We start from the raw sequence: 17,271 nt of genomic DNA, 5'->3' as shown, positions 1-17,271 counted from the left end.
AACGCATCTGGTGAAGGAAGCACCCATCTTTTCAGACCGTCATCATACATACCGTAGCATTAGCACAGCATAGCATAGCAATACTTAACCCGTCATATAACATAGCATAGCATAATACACAGGACATAGCATTTCTCCCCACATGCTCTACTCCTTCCTTAGTCCACATTATATTGTGCTGCATTATATCAAGATACTATACTACCAAATCAATCTACCAAGACGTCCATCCTGTCCCGTCCATACGGTATACTGTCCTCTTGCCTTCCTTATCTTAGGCCATCCAGCCGTGACTTCCCCAACCGCCATAACCACCACCTCCGAACCCGTTCTGACCAACACCCTGCAGCTGGTGTCCATGCATCAACTGCATTTGCTCTTGCTGTTGTTGCTGTTGTTGTTGCATCTGTTGTTGTTGCTGTTGTTGTTGTTGTTGCTGCTGCTGCTGCTGACCCTGTTGCTGCTGTTGTTGAGGAGGTTGGAGTCCGTTCCCATTGCCATTGCCATTCATCATTCCACCTTGTCCCTGTTGTGCCTGAGACGGCGGCGGCGGAGCACCTGTCGTCCCAATTCCATCCCACCCAAATCCAAATACTCTGCTCAAGAAATCATCAGGCGCTTGAGGAGCTGTCGCACTTCCCACAGGTCCAGCCATCCCTCCTCCATTCCCGGGACCGCCGTTAGTTGTATTTTGAGGGAAATACGATGCCAACATGCTTTGCACTGCTGGATCTAATTGAGGTTGAGATCCTCCCGGTCCACCACCGAAAGGACGCATGTCGAAATTTGGGAAACTGGTTGCTGAAGTCGTGTCGACCGGGAAAGTGAAGGGCGAGTTGTTTCCTACGCCGACGATCTGGTGAGCACGAGGGTATTGCGGAGCGACAGGAGTAGGTGTTGTCGCGTTGGTGATGGTCGGTTGGACGGGGTTGAAAGGCATAGGATAAGCATCGAATACCGGTCGTTCACTATCGGCGTTATACGAAGCTTTCTCTCTTTGAGGCGAAGCAGAAGGATGTAATAACGATTGATCCGATCCTTGGGGCGTCGAACCGGTGTTGGAAGCGGGAGTGACGACGGGCGAGGCCGCTTCCAGTTGAGCTTGGAGAATGAGCTTCTTCACAGCGCGTTGAAGTCCAGACTCTTCATCGTCCAGGTCGGGAGATCCTTTTCTCTTGCCCAAAGCAGAGCCGGGCGGACGTCGTTTGGTTTCGACCTCGACTGTGGAGAAAGAGTACATGTCAGACGTTGCACACCACCTCGGAGCGATCAATAAGAACTCACGCATCAATAGGTCCATCACCTTGACCGCCGCTCGTGACGGGTGCGAGACATCGGCAATACCCCTAAAGGTGGACGGTCAGATAGCGTTCTCGAACCGTTTCTAGGGATAGCTCACCTCATCTGGTCCAACGCGCCTTTCACCTCCGAGATCTTCTCCTCCGTCTCGACAGAATACATCTCTTTGCGTGATGTACGCTGAAAGGCGATATGGTCAGCGCAGCCTAATCTGATCGCGAGGCGTGACTTACCAGTAAGTCAATAATGACGACTAAGCCAGACACCGAAACTAGAGGTAACACCATAAGCATACGTCAAGACGATCACAGGCAAGCATCACAACGCAGCGTACCATAGAAGAGCGGCAACCTGAAAAGAGGAGTGCAGACATCAGTAAATGGATTGCCCGTTGCCGATGAGATTCAACAGAAAACTCACCACCACTTCTCCAAGAATGCAGCTGTTCCACCCGCGTCCGACATCATTCTCAAACTCGCTCTCGCCGCTCGAATACATTGCTCCTTCGAGTATGCGAATCTGGATTGGAAAGCAGAATCATCAGCGCTCATCCCAATAGCGCTACAACCGCCATTTAAGGGTATGCTCTGCAACGTTCAAACCTGACTCACCGCTCATCTTCGTACCCTCTCGACAGCCAAGGTCTATGCAGCCTTAACATCCTTGAGTGTATAGCAAGGTTCAACATGACCTTCTCGTAGTATTGTACGAGAGCCTTGGGGTCATCAGAGGGTGGTCCGCGAGTGGTGGAGTCGGGTTGGAAGAAAGAGGGAAGCTCCATCATCGCTTTTCGTAGTTCACCATCGACTGAAGAATGGAATGTCAGCATATAGCTTGTGATCAACCGCGAGAATGGGATGTCGGGTGAGATAGACATACCGCTCAAGCTATGGGATTACACATATATGTCAGTCTCATACTCTGAAATGAACACCTTTCTAGTTGAGCACTCACATGAATGAATAGGGCGGGTGGTTGTTGTTGTTGGCTTGCCAGATCTGCCTCTGCGTAATCTCTACAAACTTCAACCTCGCAAGCTGGAACGACATTCCCGTTCTAACGTTAAGGGGCTGAGGTTTCAGAGGTTGTCCATCGATTATATCCTCGTCTTCGATATTCGCTGGGAGAGCAGTTTTGACTGTGAAAAACGAGGTGAGCTTAGTCTCAAGCAGCCTAACGAGCTACGTGTTGTAAACTCACTTTGATCCGGTTGAATACTAAACAAGGGAGGTTAGCTAAGGCATTTTTCGCGTGCAGGAAAGCGGGGACATACCTGCAGGCGAAATTATAGCTTGGAGCCAGGGCCCAATCTAAGAAAACCAGATTCCACCATATTCGTCTTCCGACCTCTCGCTGGATCAAGCTCTCCCATCTTCCCGTCCACATCGGTAACGGCTTTCCGTCCACGCTCTGCTGCTCTGCTCCGAGTCGCGAAAGTCCAAGGCCTTGTGCCATCTAATGGAAGAGCCTCAGCAGGTGAACCCTCCAACGCACGCAAACAATACTCACTTTGATAGCTGCGCCTAGCAAAGCCCATGCTGCATCTGCACGGTCTCTGTTGTTCTGTACAGGACAGTCAGCGTGGCTAGCTCCTCGTGTATGGTTTGGCAGCTTACCATAAATACACCGAGCAAAATGATGGTTTGCAAGTTCTCCATTGTGTGAGTGCCAACAAAGTCAGCCGCCCACAAAGCCTATAGTGAACATCAGCGTCGGTCCAGCTGCATCTTCAAGTCTTTACTCACACTTCTCGCCGCGTTGAAATATATATCAGGCAAAGAATGGGCCTCTTCCAACGTGAAGTGTTTCTCTATCTCCACCATGTCCATGAATTGCAGTCCAAGCTGTTTGAGACGAACACGCCGTCAACACATTGCGCCATATGTATTACCAGGCCAACTCACTGTACAGACTGTGAAGTACAGCGCTAAAAAGGGGAGTGCGATATCTTGGGTCACTTGTTCAGGAGGAAGCGACCACAAATCGTTACACTGTCGCAAAAATGTTGGTACGTGCATGCCTAACGGAACACATTAGTAAAGCTGACTTAAAAGTTCTTGATGAGACTCACATCGATGTAGCCAGTCAACCTTTTCCAGATACTACGAAGAGTGACATATCAGTGACACCGCTTCCCTTGTTTTGTGCTAATCGTACTCACTGCTCGCACCAAGAGCTCTCCTCTTTCTCTCGACGGCAGCAACCTCGTCAAAGCAAGGAATGCCACATCTGTTTTGCGGTAAAACATATCGAATACGTCGGTTGGTCCAAGCAGATCCAACAGCTGTTCTATCTTGGCCATTCTTTCCACCGGACTCAGATCCGCACCTCTACCACCCTCGTAACTCTCTCCTTCTCCCTTCGATGCCAAATTTCGACTTGACACCCGTCTTAAGCTAGAGCCACTTCCAAGAGGGGTTATCGAAGATGAAGGTGAATAAGGCGGCATGTTCATCCTAGCAAGGTGATAATCGTTATTTGGGATGGGACGAAGGACAGAGGACTGTCGAGCCCCGAAATGGGGTAAAGAATGAGCTCCATCGACTCGAGATCGTCCGAAAGCCAGATGCTCCAATGTCAAAGCCGCTCCTTCCGTATCGTCTACTACTTCGCCTTCCTGGTATGTATGTGATGGCGGTTGGGTGGGTTTAGGTTTGGGCCGAGAGGCTGAAGATGAACTGGCACCGCCGGTGTCGACCTCCCGAAGGGACTTTATGAAATGTTCCAAGTCTGCCGGTCGCAGAGCGCCGGACTTGAGCAGACTGGCTTCAAGAGCATCTAGTCGATTTACCACAACGGCTAATTCAGAAGATGTGGCGAAACTTGTCCTGTGGAGACGAAGGGTAAGCTCGAGATTGACTGATCATCTGGTGAAGAGGACATCCAGAGAGAGCTTTTGACAACTCACGTAGTTGCAACGACTGTCTTCTCGGCCTGGTGGGAAATTCCGGTTGGCGCGCGTCAGTTATCGGTCCTTCTTGGCACATTCAGAGAGACGGACAACTCACAATTCCGACCTCATGACATCTGGCCTGATCTGACCGCAAGATACATGGACCTACATGGACGAAAACATCAACACCAGATCCGTTGGTACACACCTCACGGCGAGCATAGCCGTTTGACATCAGATGACACTCACCACATGGAAATCTATGATGAGATAACAAAGTTCGTTAACGTCTGTTCTGTTTTATAGGAGAGAGAGAGAAGCATCCGCTTCACTCACTTCTTATCACATTTGATCTTCCTCCTCCTACATTCCGAACAACTTTGAACGACCCTTCGTCTCGTTGCATGAGGTTTTCTCTCCTTCTTCGCCTTGGCCGTAGGACTACCAGCCTCGCCCGGTCCCTCCTCGGCCAGTTCATCCTCCTCTTCAGGCGAAGTAGCGACGACGGCTGAATCATGTGTGTCCGGTGTCGAATGTGCGGTCGAGGGAGCATCATCTTTGAAATGTAAGAGTTGGGGGAAAGGCGGTAAAGCTGGTGTACTTCGTGGATATCCCGACCCCGAGGTTTGACGAGACATCTCGGAGATTTCGTGAGAAGGTTCGAGCGCGAGTGCGTGAAAGGTGGTTCCAGCACCTAAGGCTGTTTGTTCTGTCGTAGAGCTCAGTAGCAGAAAAGATAGTCTGTCTACTCGCGCACAGTCTCAAAACCCTCGATGATGCGATGAAAGGAAAAGAGGAATGAAATGAATGGATGAAGTGAATTAGATGTAAGCAGTCGTAATCAAACTCGGTGGTAATAGGTTATACACTTGATCCGGACCTGGCAATATTTATAACAACCTCACATTTATCAATGTCACGTGATACATATACAGTTTATATCTGAAGATCTACGTACGGTGACGAACCCCTTGCAAAACGATCTTCAATCATGGCGATATCGGCCGTACTCGGCGTTGCAGAGCAATCAGGTGTTGGAAGCCTTTCTTTCATCATCACCGATTGCTTTTGCGCTGCACGTTGATGCTTGACTAGCACATTGTCTACGTGGACAATCAACACCGAGATCTAAATGACGCAAAGCGGGACCTTCCGACAAGTCACCATCTAAATGGAGATAGAGGGCTTGGAGCAGTAAATGCCTCACCGCAGCGTGAAGGCTGCTTGACGTCTCGTTTATGCCCATGAAGATATAACGATACGTTCCGAAGATTGTGATCGAGCAAAGCCACTAATTAAATATCACAATTGCTCGTCCGTATGGGTCCGCGCTACATCCTGATAATCTATCTACAACCAAATCGTCCTCCACCAAGTAGTATATCGATCAGAGGTCATCCCCGGTCAGGTAACGAGAGTATATTTGCTGCCGACTCACTCCAGTTCATCGACATCCCTCAAGATCCCACCCTCAACCTCATTTGCGAGCAATCGTCCATCCACCACAGTCGTTCTCAATCTCCGCATCTCCTCTAGCTCATCTCGGACCGCCTGTACATCCAAAACATGGTACAAAATCTCGGGATATACGTTTCTTGAGATATGCACATCGTAGTGTCTCCTAATAATCTCGGCGCACTCCTTCGCCGTCACCTTGTTCTTGCCACACTCGGTGAATGTCGTGATACCCTTCATCGGGGCTGCTTGGGGATCGGGCACGAAGTGTATTGAGGTCGGAAGTGTCAGACTGTGGGGAATGTACGCCTTCGTAGCGACGGCTGGAAGGTGAACCACGAGGTGAAGTTTCGGTGTCACCAAACTAATCATTGAATGACCATTCTCAACTGAGCTCGTGGTCCTAAACCCGTTGCGATGATGTGCAAATCCGCTCAGAAGGATATGGATGGTTCGATCCAAACCCCAATAGTCTCTCGATTCTTCCATCGGTCCTAATTCCAGCTCTATCGTCTCACAGGAGACATTCTGTGCGAGAGCTCGACCGAAGGCGATCAGTTTGTAGAGGGCATTGGGATAAGATCGACCCTGACGATCATCAAGGGAAACACTGGAGTTCGATTCAAGGCCGTTGATCACTCCAACTGCGAATTGATCGTCATGACTGTCGTCTTCATCGTCTAGCTCGACGTTCTTGACTTGATCGTCTAGCGTTCTGATCAACGACCATGGAAGGTACAGTGTTGTGACATTGGGAAAGAGCGGTCTGCTTCTTGAGCGGAACGAAGTATTCGCACGCACCGGTTCATGAGCAGGCGGCGCACGAATCGAGGGACTTGGGTCCGGGGTGACATCCTCCCGAACTGAAATCAATTGATTCGAAATACTGGTGAATCTTTCTAGTCCCCCGACGTCATCTATCGTTACCCTCCGAACGAACCCCAAGGCATCGTACTTTCTCCGACTGACAATCCCTTGCTCTGTCGTAAGCCCACTTAGGATACCATGGACGTTGTTGGTGTTCAAGGCGATTTTGGCGTAGAGAGACGGTATGAGATTGTCGTACAGTGCTTGGGATACGGGCAGGAGAGTGGTCGACGCGATGGAACGAAGGATATCGAGAATCTGGGGGTGGACAGCAGATATTGGGTCGAGGCTGATCACATCTTCCAAGCTATCGGATGAGAAAGGCATTGTTGGTCTGCTTCTGAGGCCGGAATGACGATGAGGAATCATGGACTGTATGAGCAAGTGTGGTGAGCCCAGAATTGCAGCGTTGATACTGGATCTTCTATTACGCACTTGGATTAGTGTAATGGTTATACGATAACATCCTCATCCTCATCCTCATGGCGCGGCGGCGATCCCTTCGCGTCGATCTGTACGAATGTCTCATCACGACACGTCCATCTTGCCCCGTCTATGGTTCAGCACATGGTACCACATACTGACTTTAGCCTCAAAGACAGCGCACAGTCCAATCACGTTCGGCAGATAGCGTTTCAAATGGTCCATCGCATTTGTCGGTGCGTCAGATGTCAATACTGGGGACAGCAATATCGAGTCAGATCCCGTACGAATTAGCAGCAATGCGGCCTTGCATACCACGCAGACACTGGTGGTCCAATTACAGATAAACACTTGAGGGGGAATCAGACAGGCACACAGATATTTCGGCGGTGTCCGCTGGCTACCCTGGTTGATCACCATCTACGTTCAGCGTGGACCTTCCGTCGCCAGAGTGGGCGAGGGTTGATTCTGAACTGTATTGGGTTCGGGCGGGGGTGGGGCATTGTAAATCACCTCTCGTCTGATATCTGCCTCATTAAATCATGCAAAGAAGAGAGCATGCAGAAGGATGAAGACGCTTCTATATCCGCAGCGATGGTCTCGGCATTCTGCGGTGATCTGTTGACGCGTTTCAGATTACGCACGAGCTACAGGATACAGGAGCCATTGCGCAGCGATGATATCATGACATTCACATACAAAAGTGCGGGTTGACTTCTTGATTTCTTCTCAGAGTCTTGTAATAGCTCTTCATGAAATTGCTATCAATTCATACTTAAATATCTTTCTGACAGTCGTGCTCTCTTCTACCGGACTCTCGTCGATGTGAATTTTCCCAGCATCCGACAATTTCTCCAGGGCGTGTGAGTGCTGCTCATCGCATTGTCTTAGAGCCGCTCAGCGGAGATCCCTACATATGAGCTCATGGGGACATTCGTTGACACCATATCACACGTTGCAGTATGTCAGGAGTCAGCTCAACGCCGGCAGTTGTACAAGATGTCCCGACCCTGCATACTCTCGATTCCATTGACAAGTTGAAACCTGTTCACTATCTCATTCTCGACCTGCTCAAACGGAACGACCCAGTGACATGCCTTCGCTTATCCCGAGAATTGTATGACGAGCTTATCCCTACGATCTACGAACACCCTATCCTTATCACACGAGCAGATGTCGACAGTCTTCTGTATAAACACTATCGCAGCGCATACAATCTAGGTGAACGGACCACCAAGGCGTTCGGAAACGCTAGAGTCCTCCACTTGTCCGGCAGAGGTGCTGCTACCTACTTTGGAATTGAGTTATTCTCAGCTCGGAACCAGGCTATGCGCCAGTGGGCTAGCAAAGGTGGTGTTTGGGCGGAACCTTTCGGCCTATCTTTCAACCATCCTTTCCAGTCAATCGAGCACATCGCCGTAGGTTGGGATGCCATGGAAGGTATGGCGGAATCACTACGAACATTTCGACAAGCCGAGAAAATTTGGAAGAGGAACTCACTCGGTCGTTATTCACCTTCCAGCTATGCCACTTCGGAAGAAGAGAGGGACGCGGAAGAGTTGGACGAGGTGGAACTCTGGGATGGGAGAGGATTGTGGAATGTCCTAGCGGATTCGGGACAGTTCGATTTCAAACATTCTTCGATCTGTATCGACCTACGCAGCATGTCGGAGGGTCAACTGAAACCGAAATATATCAATGCAGCTGTGGAGAACCTCTTGACCGAAATTAAACTCCTCAGATCGCCACTTCAACAACTGACATTCCACGTCGACGATCTTTCACAACTATCGCCCAATCTGTCAGTACTCAATCGATCGCTGACGATCTGTTTCGACATACGTAAACCGGTCACAGGACAAGGAGTGTTGGTTGGCACGTGGCGATACTTCTTACGTTCGGAAAGATCCCGACGAGCCTCGACAGAACCGATGATGTTCTCGATATCGCCGATCAAAGGGTTGGATGAGAAACTGGATGAGATCGAAGGGAATTTCAAGTTAGACAAGAGTCGGGAGAGATGGAAAAAGTTCCGCAAAGTTTTAAAGGACGATCAATCTTGTCCTTGTGAGAGGAAAAATGCCTTTGCGAGAGCACGAGAAGAAGGAATGAGTCAGATCAAGCAACCAAAATAAGGGGCATGATTAACGGAGAGCGCTTTGGCCATCTACAGGTCCGGGCTAAGCGGCTCGCGGATCGGGACCCTATTCGGAATGAGCAGATACAATCCAGCAAGATGTCTTCTCCCGGGTCGGCTGAGGGTAGCACAGCCGAACAGACCTCCAACACCCAGCTGGACCTCTTGCTAGCATCCCTATTCGACGAGCACGAATCTTCGCCCGAGCCAGGATCTGAAGGGGACTATGAAGACGATGATTACTCGACTTTGGACAGCGACGAAACTTATGACAGTGAGCTGGATGGGGGGTATAGAAGGGACATGCGTGAGCGGGAGAGGCGCCGTCATATGGATTCTTGTTACCAAAGCTATGAGTCGGAAGAGGAGGGGTTCACAGAGGAAGAGGGGGAAGAGGACGAGGAGGGGGAAGATGGGGACGAAGAGGATGAAGACTAGTCAGGAAGGAAACCCAAATTGATGTGTTCTTGAGCGATGATGAGAAGAGGTTTACATGATTGCGTATCGCCACTGTGACTATGGAATATGATTGAAGGTATCTAAAGGATGTCATTGCAAGGATAAAGAGAAAGGCCGTGCCTTGCGATTGCGACAAGCCTGCTGGCTCCATGCATCGTTCGAATGTAAGTATCCTCACCCGAATCTTACAATATTCCAGTCTTGTAAGAGATAAACAAAGAAACACCACTCGACTAAAGGTTTATTGCAATAGCAGGCCGCTTTTTTCACAGGGCGGCGATCAGTGTCTCTGCCTCGAATCTCCGAATACTGTATACAAAAGGATAGATCGTCGGGTCAGCTGATTTGGACAAGGCGGTGCGTCCTTGGTGTTATACATACACAATGTATCGACGACGATCTCTAATGAGCCCCAATCGGGAGTATATAAGTCTCCCACTGTATTGCCGTTCCCTCTCGTGGGTTGACCTTCTGAACAACTTTTCAAGTCCTTGTTTACTTCCTGATTGAAAACGTCATCACGTCCAAGATACGACCGGTTACGAAAGTTCTATCATCTGCAATGCTCGTCAAGCTCTTCTCAATTCTCCTAGGCACACTCTTCGTCCTCACTCTCTCACAAGCCGCACCGACCTCACCCATGAACGCCGTCCACCCACTTACGAAACGCTACACCGGCGTAAAGATACAATCCAATCGCTCGGGTCTCTGTCTCCGACCTGTGGGAGTCAGATGGGGCGATGGTACTCAAGTCAATTCGACAGATTGCGATATTGGTGCTTATTGGGATATCAACCCTGGAAGCGGAAGTGTCATACTTACTGGGACGACGTTGGCCTTGGATGCAGGGCTGGGCACGGAGAACAACGAGATTGTCAAGGTGCGTACTGTACCTACCCCTTCCAGCTTGCTAGTGTCACTATCGCGCCTAGGGTCGTGATTGTGTTCTACGCATTCGTGACTGGGCTGTGTAGAGGGTGTGTTGATCACCTCGTGGAGCGTACTGACGTGCCAAGTGTGACAGCTTTGGACTTCGTATCCCGGACTCTTCCAACAGACGTAAGCTGCATTCAATCGCAGACGAAGCCTCATACGAACGCCAAGACTGGCTTGTTTCGTAGACGCATCGTGTATGTGCGCTGATCTGTATCTCATTTGCACAGGTGGTACCTGACCGACGATAATCGAATTGCCATAACAGGCGGCAATCAGTGTCTTGATGAAGGGGACAACGGTCCTCAAACCTATCAATGCACGACGGGCAATACCAACCAAAGTGAGTAAGAGTACTCGTACTCGTGCTGTGTTTCTTGTCATTGTCACGCCGAAGCTGGAGTTGATGTGTTGCAGTTTGGTACATCGTCGATGATCTTGCCCAGGGTATCGCTGCCCAGGACGCTACGATCGCCGGTGGCACCGCCTAAGTCTATTGTGTAGCCGACCAAAGGCCAAGACGAATGAAGGAGACGTCGAAGATGATGGACCAGTCTGGATTGTCGCACAGGTTTGTATGATCAGAGAAGTTCGTAAGGAAAAAGTCGATAGTGTTACTGCTAGTCGCCTTTATGCATGTCATCCTCACCTGCTGCGTGTCGATACCCCGCCTTTTGTATTCGGGGAAATCGGGGTCTTGCTGCGGATCGCCTCACGGAGATTTATTCTGGACACGCAGCCGTGCCTAGATCTGGTACTGCAGTCTGCAATGGGATACGTTCACCTTATCAGATGACCACTACAAATAGGTATCGACGATACATATCACCGCTGCACTGCCTACAGACGCATAATGTCTGATGTTGGACCTTGTACAGCAAGCAGGCTATGCTTCTGTCGAGACTCACGTGTACTGTATCGTATATTCGCCCATGCGTGTCGTTCGAGTGCTGTGTGACCGCTTGCCCGTGCTTCGTATTGAATTGCTCAACGAGGCCTTTGGCATACAGATCGTCGACTTGCGAGGCGTCAAAGCTGTGCACATCAACAAGATCGCCGAGCTTGTGTGTGTCTATAGCATGTTGGACTCCTGTTCCAACGATATATAAGGGACCGAAGCGAGCTGACAATCACCATTTCTCTTCATCATTCACAAAGCAACAACTCATCAACTTCCCATTCGCGAAACACATATAGTCAGCCAACACACATCATGCTCTCCACACTCATCGCTCTACTCTCGCTTTCCTCAATCGCCCTGTCCTCCCCCGTTCCTGCAACGCAAACAATTTCCAAACGCTACACAGGCGTCAAGATCCAATCGTATCGTAACGGTCTATGTCTCCAACCCCTCGGTCGAGCAAGGGGAAACTCGATTCCCATCATCGAGAATGGGACACCTGTAGGAACTGTCGATTGTGCTTATGCTAGGACATGGGATATCAGTCCTGGAAGTGGAAGTGTGATTCTGTCCGGGACGAATTTTGCCCTTGATGCAGGGACAGGTTGGGATAACAACGAGAAGGTCAAGGTGAGTCAACATCTTCATTTCGTGCTCTGAGGCAAATCCGCCAAGTCTACCGATATCCGGAGATCTTGAAAGAAAAGAAGGAGCTGACATCCTTCCACATAGGTCTGGCAATCGTACCCAGGTCTCTTCCAGCAGACGTGAGTGTATTCTTCGCTCGGCTGTGTATTTGATATTCAAAGACTAATGAACTCCCCTGTAGGTGGTACCTCACCGACGATGACCGTATCGCCATCACTGGCGGCAATCAATGCTTAGACGAAGACTACGATGGTCCTCAGACATACCAATGTACTACCGGCAACACCAATCAGGGTGAGTCATCTCTCAACATATATCTCAAGCTCGAGGGCTATGCTGATTTGACATCGTAATCGCAGTCTGGTATGTTCTTCACGAGGGCGACGCGGGAGCTACCCCTGTACCACTCCCTAGTCCGGCCACCACACAGCCAGCCAACGGTGATTAAGATGGTAGGAGGGGTTAACATGCTGAACGAGTCTCAACTCTACGGTGAGGAGTAGGACATGAGGGCTGCGCCGAGAAGTGGTTGCATGGACATCAGTTGGCACAGATTATATTGGACATTCGTAGCGGACAATGCAGTACATGTTGTTGTTGTACTATCAGTTTCACTTGGTAAAGATGTATTCCTCGCGACACCGGATAAGCAAGTCGGTACAGGCATCGCTGCACAAGTTGCATCGCCTTACGACACGGTCAGAGCCCTTTGGTACAGGAGGGACCGGGGCATTTGATGTGACAACATGGCCGAGAGTTTATCTGGTGCCTTGTCCTCTGGATCACTGGATGGCGTAGCGAAGGCATCACGGGTTTCAATCAGATTTAGAATCAATCTGGAACGTGGTGTAATACGGCTCACGTATCCTCTCCAGACGAGTATGCATATCTCGAACGCGAATACATCGCATATGTCCTGGTATTTTACCTGTTCCAGTGCCTGCCTCGTAGGACCTACAGTAAGCAGGAACGAAAAGCCAAAACCGACTAAACTTCGAGATGACTGACTCTCTGATCGAGGCACCATTCCACAATTGGTACCTCTTCAAGTGATAAAGCGGTGCTGGAGTGAGTACGATTAGATGAGTTGAGAAACAACGTCTATGCAAGATGGTCAGGTGAGCTGTTCAACGACCTATACTTCATTGCGAGAGCGAGTGGGCTCAATAGGATAGCTTGCATCAAAAGTATGTATAAAGATGCAGTGGTCCGCTTGATGCACTCGTCCTGCCGAGTTTTATATTTGTACAGTATCAACGATTACACCTTTCCATCCATGATCAAGATGAACGTCTTTTTCACCTACATAGTTCTACTCATCTCCTCTTTGCAATATGCCCTCGCAGCCCCCACTTCCCTTTCCAAGAGATACACCTCGGTCAAGCTCAAGTCATTCCGTACTGGCCAATGCCTATCGCCAATCGGTCGAGTACTAGCTGACGGGGTACCGGTCGGTACGATCGATTGTTCTCAAGCGCGAAGCTGGGATATCTCGCCTGGGAGCGGAAGTGTTTTGATCAGCGGGACGAATTATGCGTTGGATGCGGGAGATGGGAGGACAAACAATGAGAAATTGAAGGTGGGTCTGGTGCTCGACACGGTGTGTGACAAGTGCAAGGTGCTGACGCTTCTTGTGCAGATCTGGACATCGTACCCTGGCCTGTTCCAGCAAACGTGAGAGCATCTCTTATCTGGCAGTTTGACTCCTGATTTGACTGATTTGTTCGGTCTAGGTGGTACTTGACAAACGACGATCGAATTGCAATTACCGGTGGAAATCAGTGTCTTGATCAAGGTGATGACGGACCACAGACTTATCAGTGTACGACCGGCAACACCAACCAGAGTAAGCATCAAACAGTCTAACAATATCTTTCCCGTGTCGGATGTACACAGGCTTGCACTACTGATGTGAAGATTGTGTCGGCAGTCTGGACGGTACAAACTCCTACCCCTGAACCACCGGTTTTCGACCCGCCATTCGGGACGGTGTATGATGATCCTCCCAATGGCGGTCGTCGTCTCCATCGTGAGTACGAGGCGTTGAACTCTTTCCAATGTGGGAGAAAGTTGCGTGCTTACTCAGCGGTCGTATAGCGTTTGCCCGACCGGATCTTTGCGTTACAGTGGATGGTGCCAATGCCGTCGTGGGAAGTCGTGTTGACATGTAAGTGTTGCGACATCGTTTCAAGCGACACTCCCCTGGCAGGTGTCAAGTCGACATCCGTCTATACATAGAATGTCTTGCATATACGTACCACATTGACTGCAATACTGATCTCTATCTCAAGCGCGTACTGCTTCGCCAATGACTCCCCTTACGCGCAATACCAACTCTTCGACCTTCCTAACCCGGTCAACGCAAGGGCTGTACCTCTCCATTCCTTCACAGACTTGTGTCTTGATGTCGGAGCGAGTCCGGACCTAGGAACGAGGATCACATTACAAAGTTGCGCTTTCCCAAGATCGTTCCATCTCTGGAATTTTGATGGTCAGACATTGAACCTCGAAGGAAGAAGTGGGTACAGTAACTCTGACTTCAAATGGTCAGAATCAGAGTGAGGAAACTGATGTAGTTTGGATTTCAGATCTCTGCCTTGATGAAGAACTTGGTTCGAAAGGAGCGGCAGGGGAACCTTATCGCACTTACAGGGATCTACAACTCTGGGAGTGTTTCCCGAACAACAATCAACAAGTGTTCTTCCAACTAGCTTAGTTTGAGAAGTAATCAGTGTTGGAGCCATTGAACCTACTCTGCGACAAACGGACAATCGACGGACATTGCAATCAGACTATAATTGCCAAATGGCTGGTGGACGGACTATATTGAGCGTTGTCAAGTATGTACTTTGTGTAAATACTAGTGTGGCGTCGTTGTGTGGACCTTGGCGGAAGATCAGACGTATCTGAACAATAGTGGACGCTTGATATCGTCGGCCCAGATCGAGAATGCAGTCAGGTGCCTCGGTCAAACTAAAGCATTAGTTTTCGACGAATCACCTTCGTCACACCCCGCTTCCTCGCGAGATCCCCGTGCTCGCCTCTTCTCGATAATCCTCCCATTCGCTTGAACCCAACTTGCTCGGAGGTTCCGAGACGCGACTTAACTGACACGTGATCGCGACCAATGCTGTCAACTAAACGTTTGATGTCATCCCTCACGTCCAAGACATTTTGCATTGGTCATGCTGCAGTCTCCAGAATAACCAATCTACCATCCTAGCCAAAAACAATCTGTGGGATTTGGATGATCTCTCGATATCCCGACGCAAGCGTATAGCATCCTCTGTCGACGAGATGACCTCGTCTCGTACGATCTTCGACCTGACATCACTCGCCCCACTGGCCGAAGTTCACCACCTCATCTTCCATCATCTCAAACGTATCTCCCCATCCACTCTACTCCCCCTCAACTCAACATTCTACAACCTCGTCCTCCCATCTGTCTATCAGAGCGTGACGCTAAACTCGCACAACGCCGAACAATTCTTCCACGGCTTCAACACCCGTTTTCCCAATACGCGTAAGAATCGAGCTCTCGCACTGGTCGAATCGCTCAAATTCGAAGATCTTTCAAGTCTTCAGATCTTCCATACCCATTGTAAAGTGACGCCAAGTCGACATACGCCCATCTTTCCGAGTATAAGACATGTACATTTTGGATGGGAGGCGGTCGTCCCTCTTGTTGAGGTTGTGAGGAGGAGGAGAGTACCGGTCGCTTTGAATTCGTTTGCGAAGACTTTGAGCTATATTTTGGGATATCATATGTCGACGATATCGGTCGAGACGATCATGGTCGATTATGGAAGACTAGTCCAGCCCGACTCCGAATTCGATAATGGTCCGACGCACGCGCAAGTACAAAGTGCTATCGTGGATCTGACGAGAGCGATACGTGGACAGGGTCTTACCCTCCTGGCAAAGAGTGAAGTGGGAGAGTTCGACATCGATCCTATCCTAGACTTATACCGATCACCCAACTTTCGGGTTATCTTCGCCTTCGACACCAGGCTCGATACCGGGAAATACGAAAACGACCTGAGAAAAGCCGCCTTAAGTATTTTGAGAACAGCTCGTCGCCAAGTAGGACCGGAACAGGGACATAAAGTGTTGTTTGTGTCAAATCGAGTCGACGATATAGAACTGGAGTTGGAAAAGATGTACGAGAATGGCGAGATGACGGAAGGAGAGATGATCCGTCTCCGAAGGGATTATGAGATAGGAGCGATAGGAAAGGAAGCGATTTGCCTCTGTGTCACATAAGTACAAAGCCTCGTAGCTTTATAGCGAGCATATGTTGTATGTACGCCCGTTGTAACGTAAAGCTAGATACTGATGATTGTGTGGATGTCGAATTCCATGCAGCGGACAAATAGAAGTCAACAGCGAAAATCTATTCCACATATTGTGGTTGCAACGCACATCATACACCTAGAGTTGCTTCTCAAGACGTCGAATCAATCAATCGAACCTTGAGCTTCGGTCGCCTCAAGGCGTGACTGCCGCAGTGGTACCACAAGCCTACTGTACTCGGGCATTCCAATGTGCGATTTCAGGTCGAGATACATGGTGGAAGAGTTGACGGGGGCCGAATGGAAGAAGAGAAACGAAGTCTAGGCAAGGTGAACGAGTATTATTCACACTGGATCCCCCTTCTTAACATCAAGAGACGCTGATATAGAGCTCACTTTCGTTTCGCTATCTATCTCCCGCGATTTCACAATAGAGAGAATGGGGATGGAGCTTTCGCGTCCGATTCTCACAACTACCCGGCCCTATCCGGATTCATCTATCGTTTGTGACCAGTCTTGCCCTTTGTCCCTGGAGTGCCACGCCATGCCCACTGGTGGATTGACAGGCGAGACATGCAACATACCATTGCGCAGCCTTCTGGCATACCTTTCATCCCTGTCCCCTTTGTCGTAGATGACACCAATCACGACATCGTCCCAATGACGTCCATAGCCTCGGCTTTGCTCTGTGAGAGAGAGAGGGATGGAGATGGTCGAGGGTCTTCCTTTTGTGCTGATCCATTCTGCGCGGACCCGTCCTCTTATTTGCTCATCATATGGGTTCGATGCTGATAAGGGGTGCGTGATAACCTTTGTGGCTGTAGTTGAATTTTTTACACTCCGCGGGGGTAAAGACGAGGTCAATTGTCTTCAGTGAACATACTTAAGGCGACGATGGTAGAACGGTTTCTTTGTTCATCCTCAATTATGCAAGCTCCCCGAGACGATATTTGACTTGCAATTT

At 49.6% G+C, this 17,271-nt stretch overlaps 8 protein-coding genes across 8 annotated transcripts; 6 read left to right on the top strand and 2 right to left on the bottom strand.

Annotated features, from left to right (window-relative positions):
* Positions 1-274: 274 nt before the first annotated feature.
* CI109_106252 (uncharacterized protein) lies at positions 275-5,185 on the bottom strand (the record flags this gene model as incomplete). Its single annotated transcript, XM_032005012.2, has 22 exons — positions 275-1,221; positions 1,285-1,346; positions 1,400-1,479; positions 1,533-1,570; positions 1,634-1,650; positions 1,720-1,818; positions 1,911-2,106; positions 2,179-2,186; positions 2,254-2,437; positions 2,500-2,516; positions 2,573-2,754; positions 2,809-2,862; positions 2,916-2,993; positions 3,045-3,143; positions 3,204-3,319; positions 3,371-3,401; positions 3,461-4,127; positions 4,208-4,233; positions 4,308-4,357; positions 4,442-4,452; positions 4,529-4,933; positions 5,151-5,185. 22 exons carry the CDS (start codon positions 5,183-5,185, stop codon positions 275-277), a joined length of 3,402 nt encoding a protein of 1,133 aa, XP_031860811.2.
* Positions 5,186-5,626: 441 nt separating this feature from the next.
* On the bottom strand, positions 5,627-6,841 carry CI109_106251 (uncharacterized protein; the record flags this gene model as incomplete). The annotated part of the gene is made up of 1 exon (XM_032005011.1): positions 5,627-6,841. One exon carries the CDS (start codon positions 6,839-6,841, stop codon positions 5,627-5,629), a length of 1,215 nt encoding a protein of 404 aa, XP_031860810.1.
* Positions 6,842-7,899: 1,058 nt separating this feature from the next.
* CI109_106250 (uncharacterized protein) lies at positions 7,900-9,072 on the top strand (the record flags this gene model as incomplete). The annotated part of the gene is made up of 1 exon (XM_032005010.1): positions 7,900-9,072. One exon carries the CDS (start codon positions 7,900-7,902, stop codon positions 9,070-9,072), a length of 1,173 nt encoding a protein of 390 aa, XP_031860809.1.
* A 101-nt stretch (positions 9,073-9,173) lies between these two features.
* On the top strand, positions 9,174-9,512 carry CI109_106249 (uncharacterized protein; the record flags this gene model as incomplete). Its single annotated transcript, XM_032005009.1, has 1 exon — positions 9,174-9,512. One exon carries the CDS (start codon positions 9,174-9,176, stop codon positions 9,510-9,512), a length of 339 nt encoding a protein of 112 aa, XP_031860808.1.
* Positions 9,513-10,095: 583 nt separating this feature from the next.
* On the top strand, positions 10,096-10,957 carry CI109_106248 (uncharacterized protein; the record flags this gene model as incomplete). Its single annotated transcript, XM_032005008.1, has 4 exons — positions 10,096-10,413; positions 10,558-10,592; positions 10,697-10,809; positions 10,884-10,957. 4 exons carry the CDS (start codon positions 10,096-10,098, stop codon positions 10,955-10,957), a joined length of 540 nt encoding a protein of 179 aa, XP_031860807.1.
* Positions 10,958-11,679: 722 nt separating this feature from the next.
* Positions 11,680-12,463, top strand: CI109_106247 (uncharacterized protein; the record flags this gene model as incomplete). Its single annotated transcript, XM_032005007.1, has 4 exons — positions 11,680-11,997; positions 12,100-12,134; positions 12,197-12,309; positions 12,375-12,463. 4 exons carry the CDS (start codon positions 11,680-11,682, stop codon positions 12,461-12,463), a joined length of 555 nt encoding a protein of 184 aa, XP_031860806.1.
* An 828-nt stretch (positions 12,464-13,291) lies between these two features.
* CI109_106246 (uncharacterized protein) lies at positions 13,292-14,731 on the top strand (the record flags this gene model as incomplete). The annotated part of the gene is made up of 7 exons (XM_032005006.2): positions 13,292-13,594; positions 13,655-13,689; positions 13,749-13,861; positions 13,946-14,044; positions 14,113-14,182; positions 14,307-14,533; positions 14,604-14,731. The coding sequence occupies 7 exons, from the start codon at positions 13,292-13,294 to the stop codon at positions 14,729-14,731; spliced, it is 975 nt and encodes a 324-aa protein (XP_031860805.2).
* An 89-nt stretch (positions 14,732-14,820) lies between these two features.
* CI109_106245 (uncharacterized protein) lies at positions 14,821-16,278 on the top strand (the record flags this gene model as incomplete). The annotated part of the gene is made up of 2 exons (XM_032005005.2): positions 14,821-14,855; positions 15,210-16,278. 2 exons carry the CDS (start codon positions 14,821-14,823, stop codon positions 16,276-16,278), a joined length of 1,104 nt encoding a protein of 367 aa, XP_031860804.2.
* Positions 16,279-17,271: the final 993 nt, after the last annotated feature.

The sequence above is a fragment of the Kwoniella shandongensis genome, chromosome 11 (assembly GCF_008629635.2).
Source record: "Kwoniella shandongensis chromosome 11, complete sequence".
Taxonomy (NCBI): Eukaryota; Fungi; Basidiomycota; class Tremellomycetes; order Tremellales; family Cryptococcaceae; genus Kwoniella; species Kwoniella shandongensis.
Note: the sequence above shows the minus strand (reverse complement) of the source record. Positions and strands in the feature narration are given on the sequence as shown.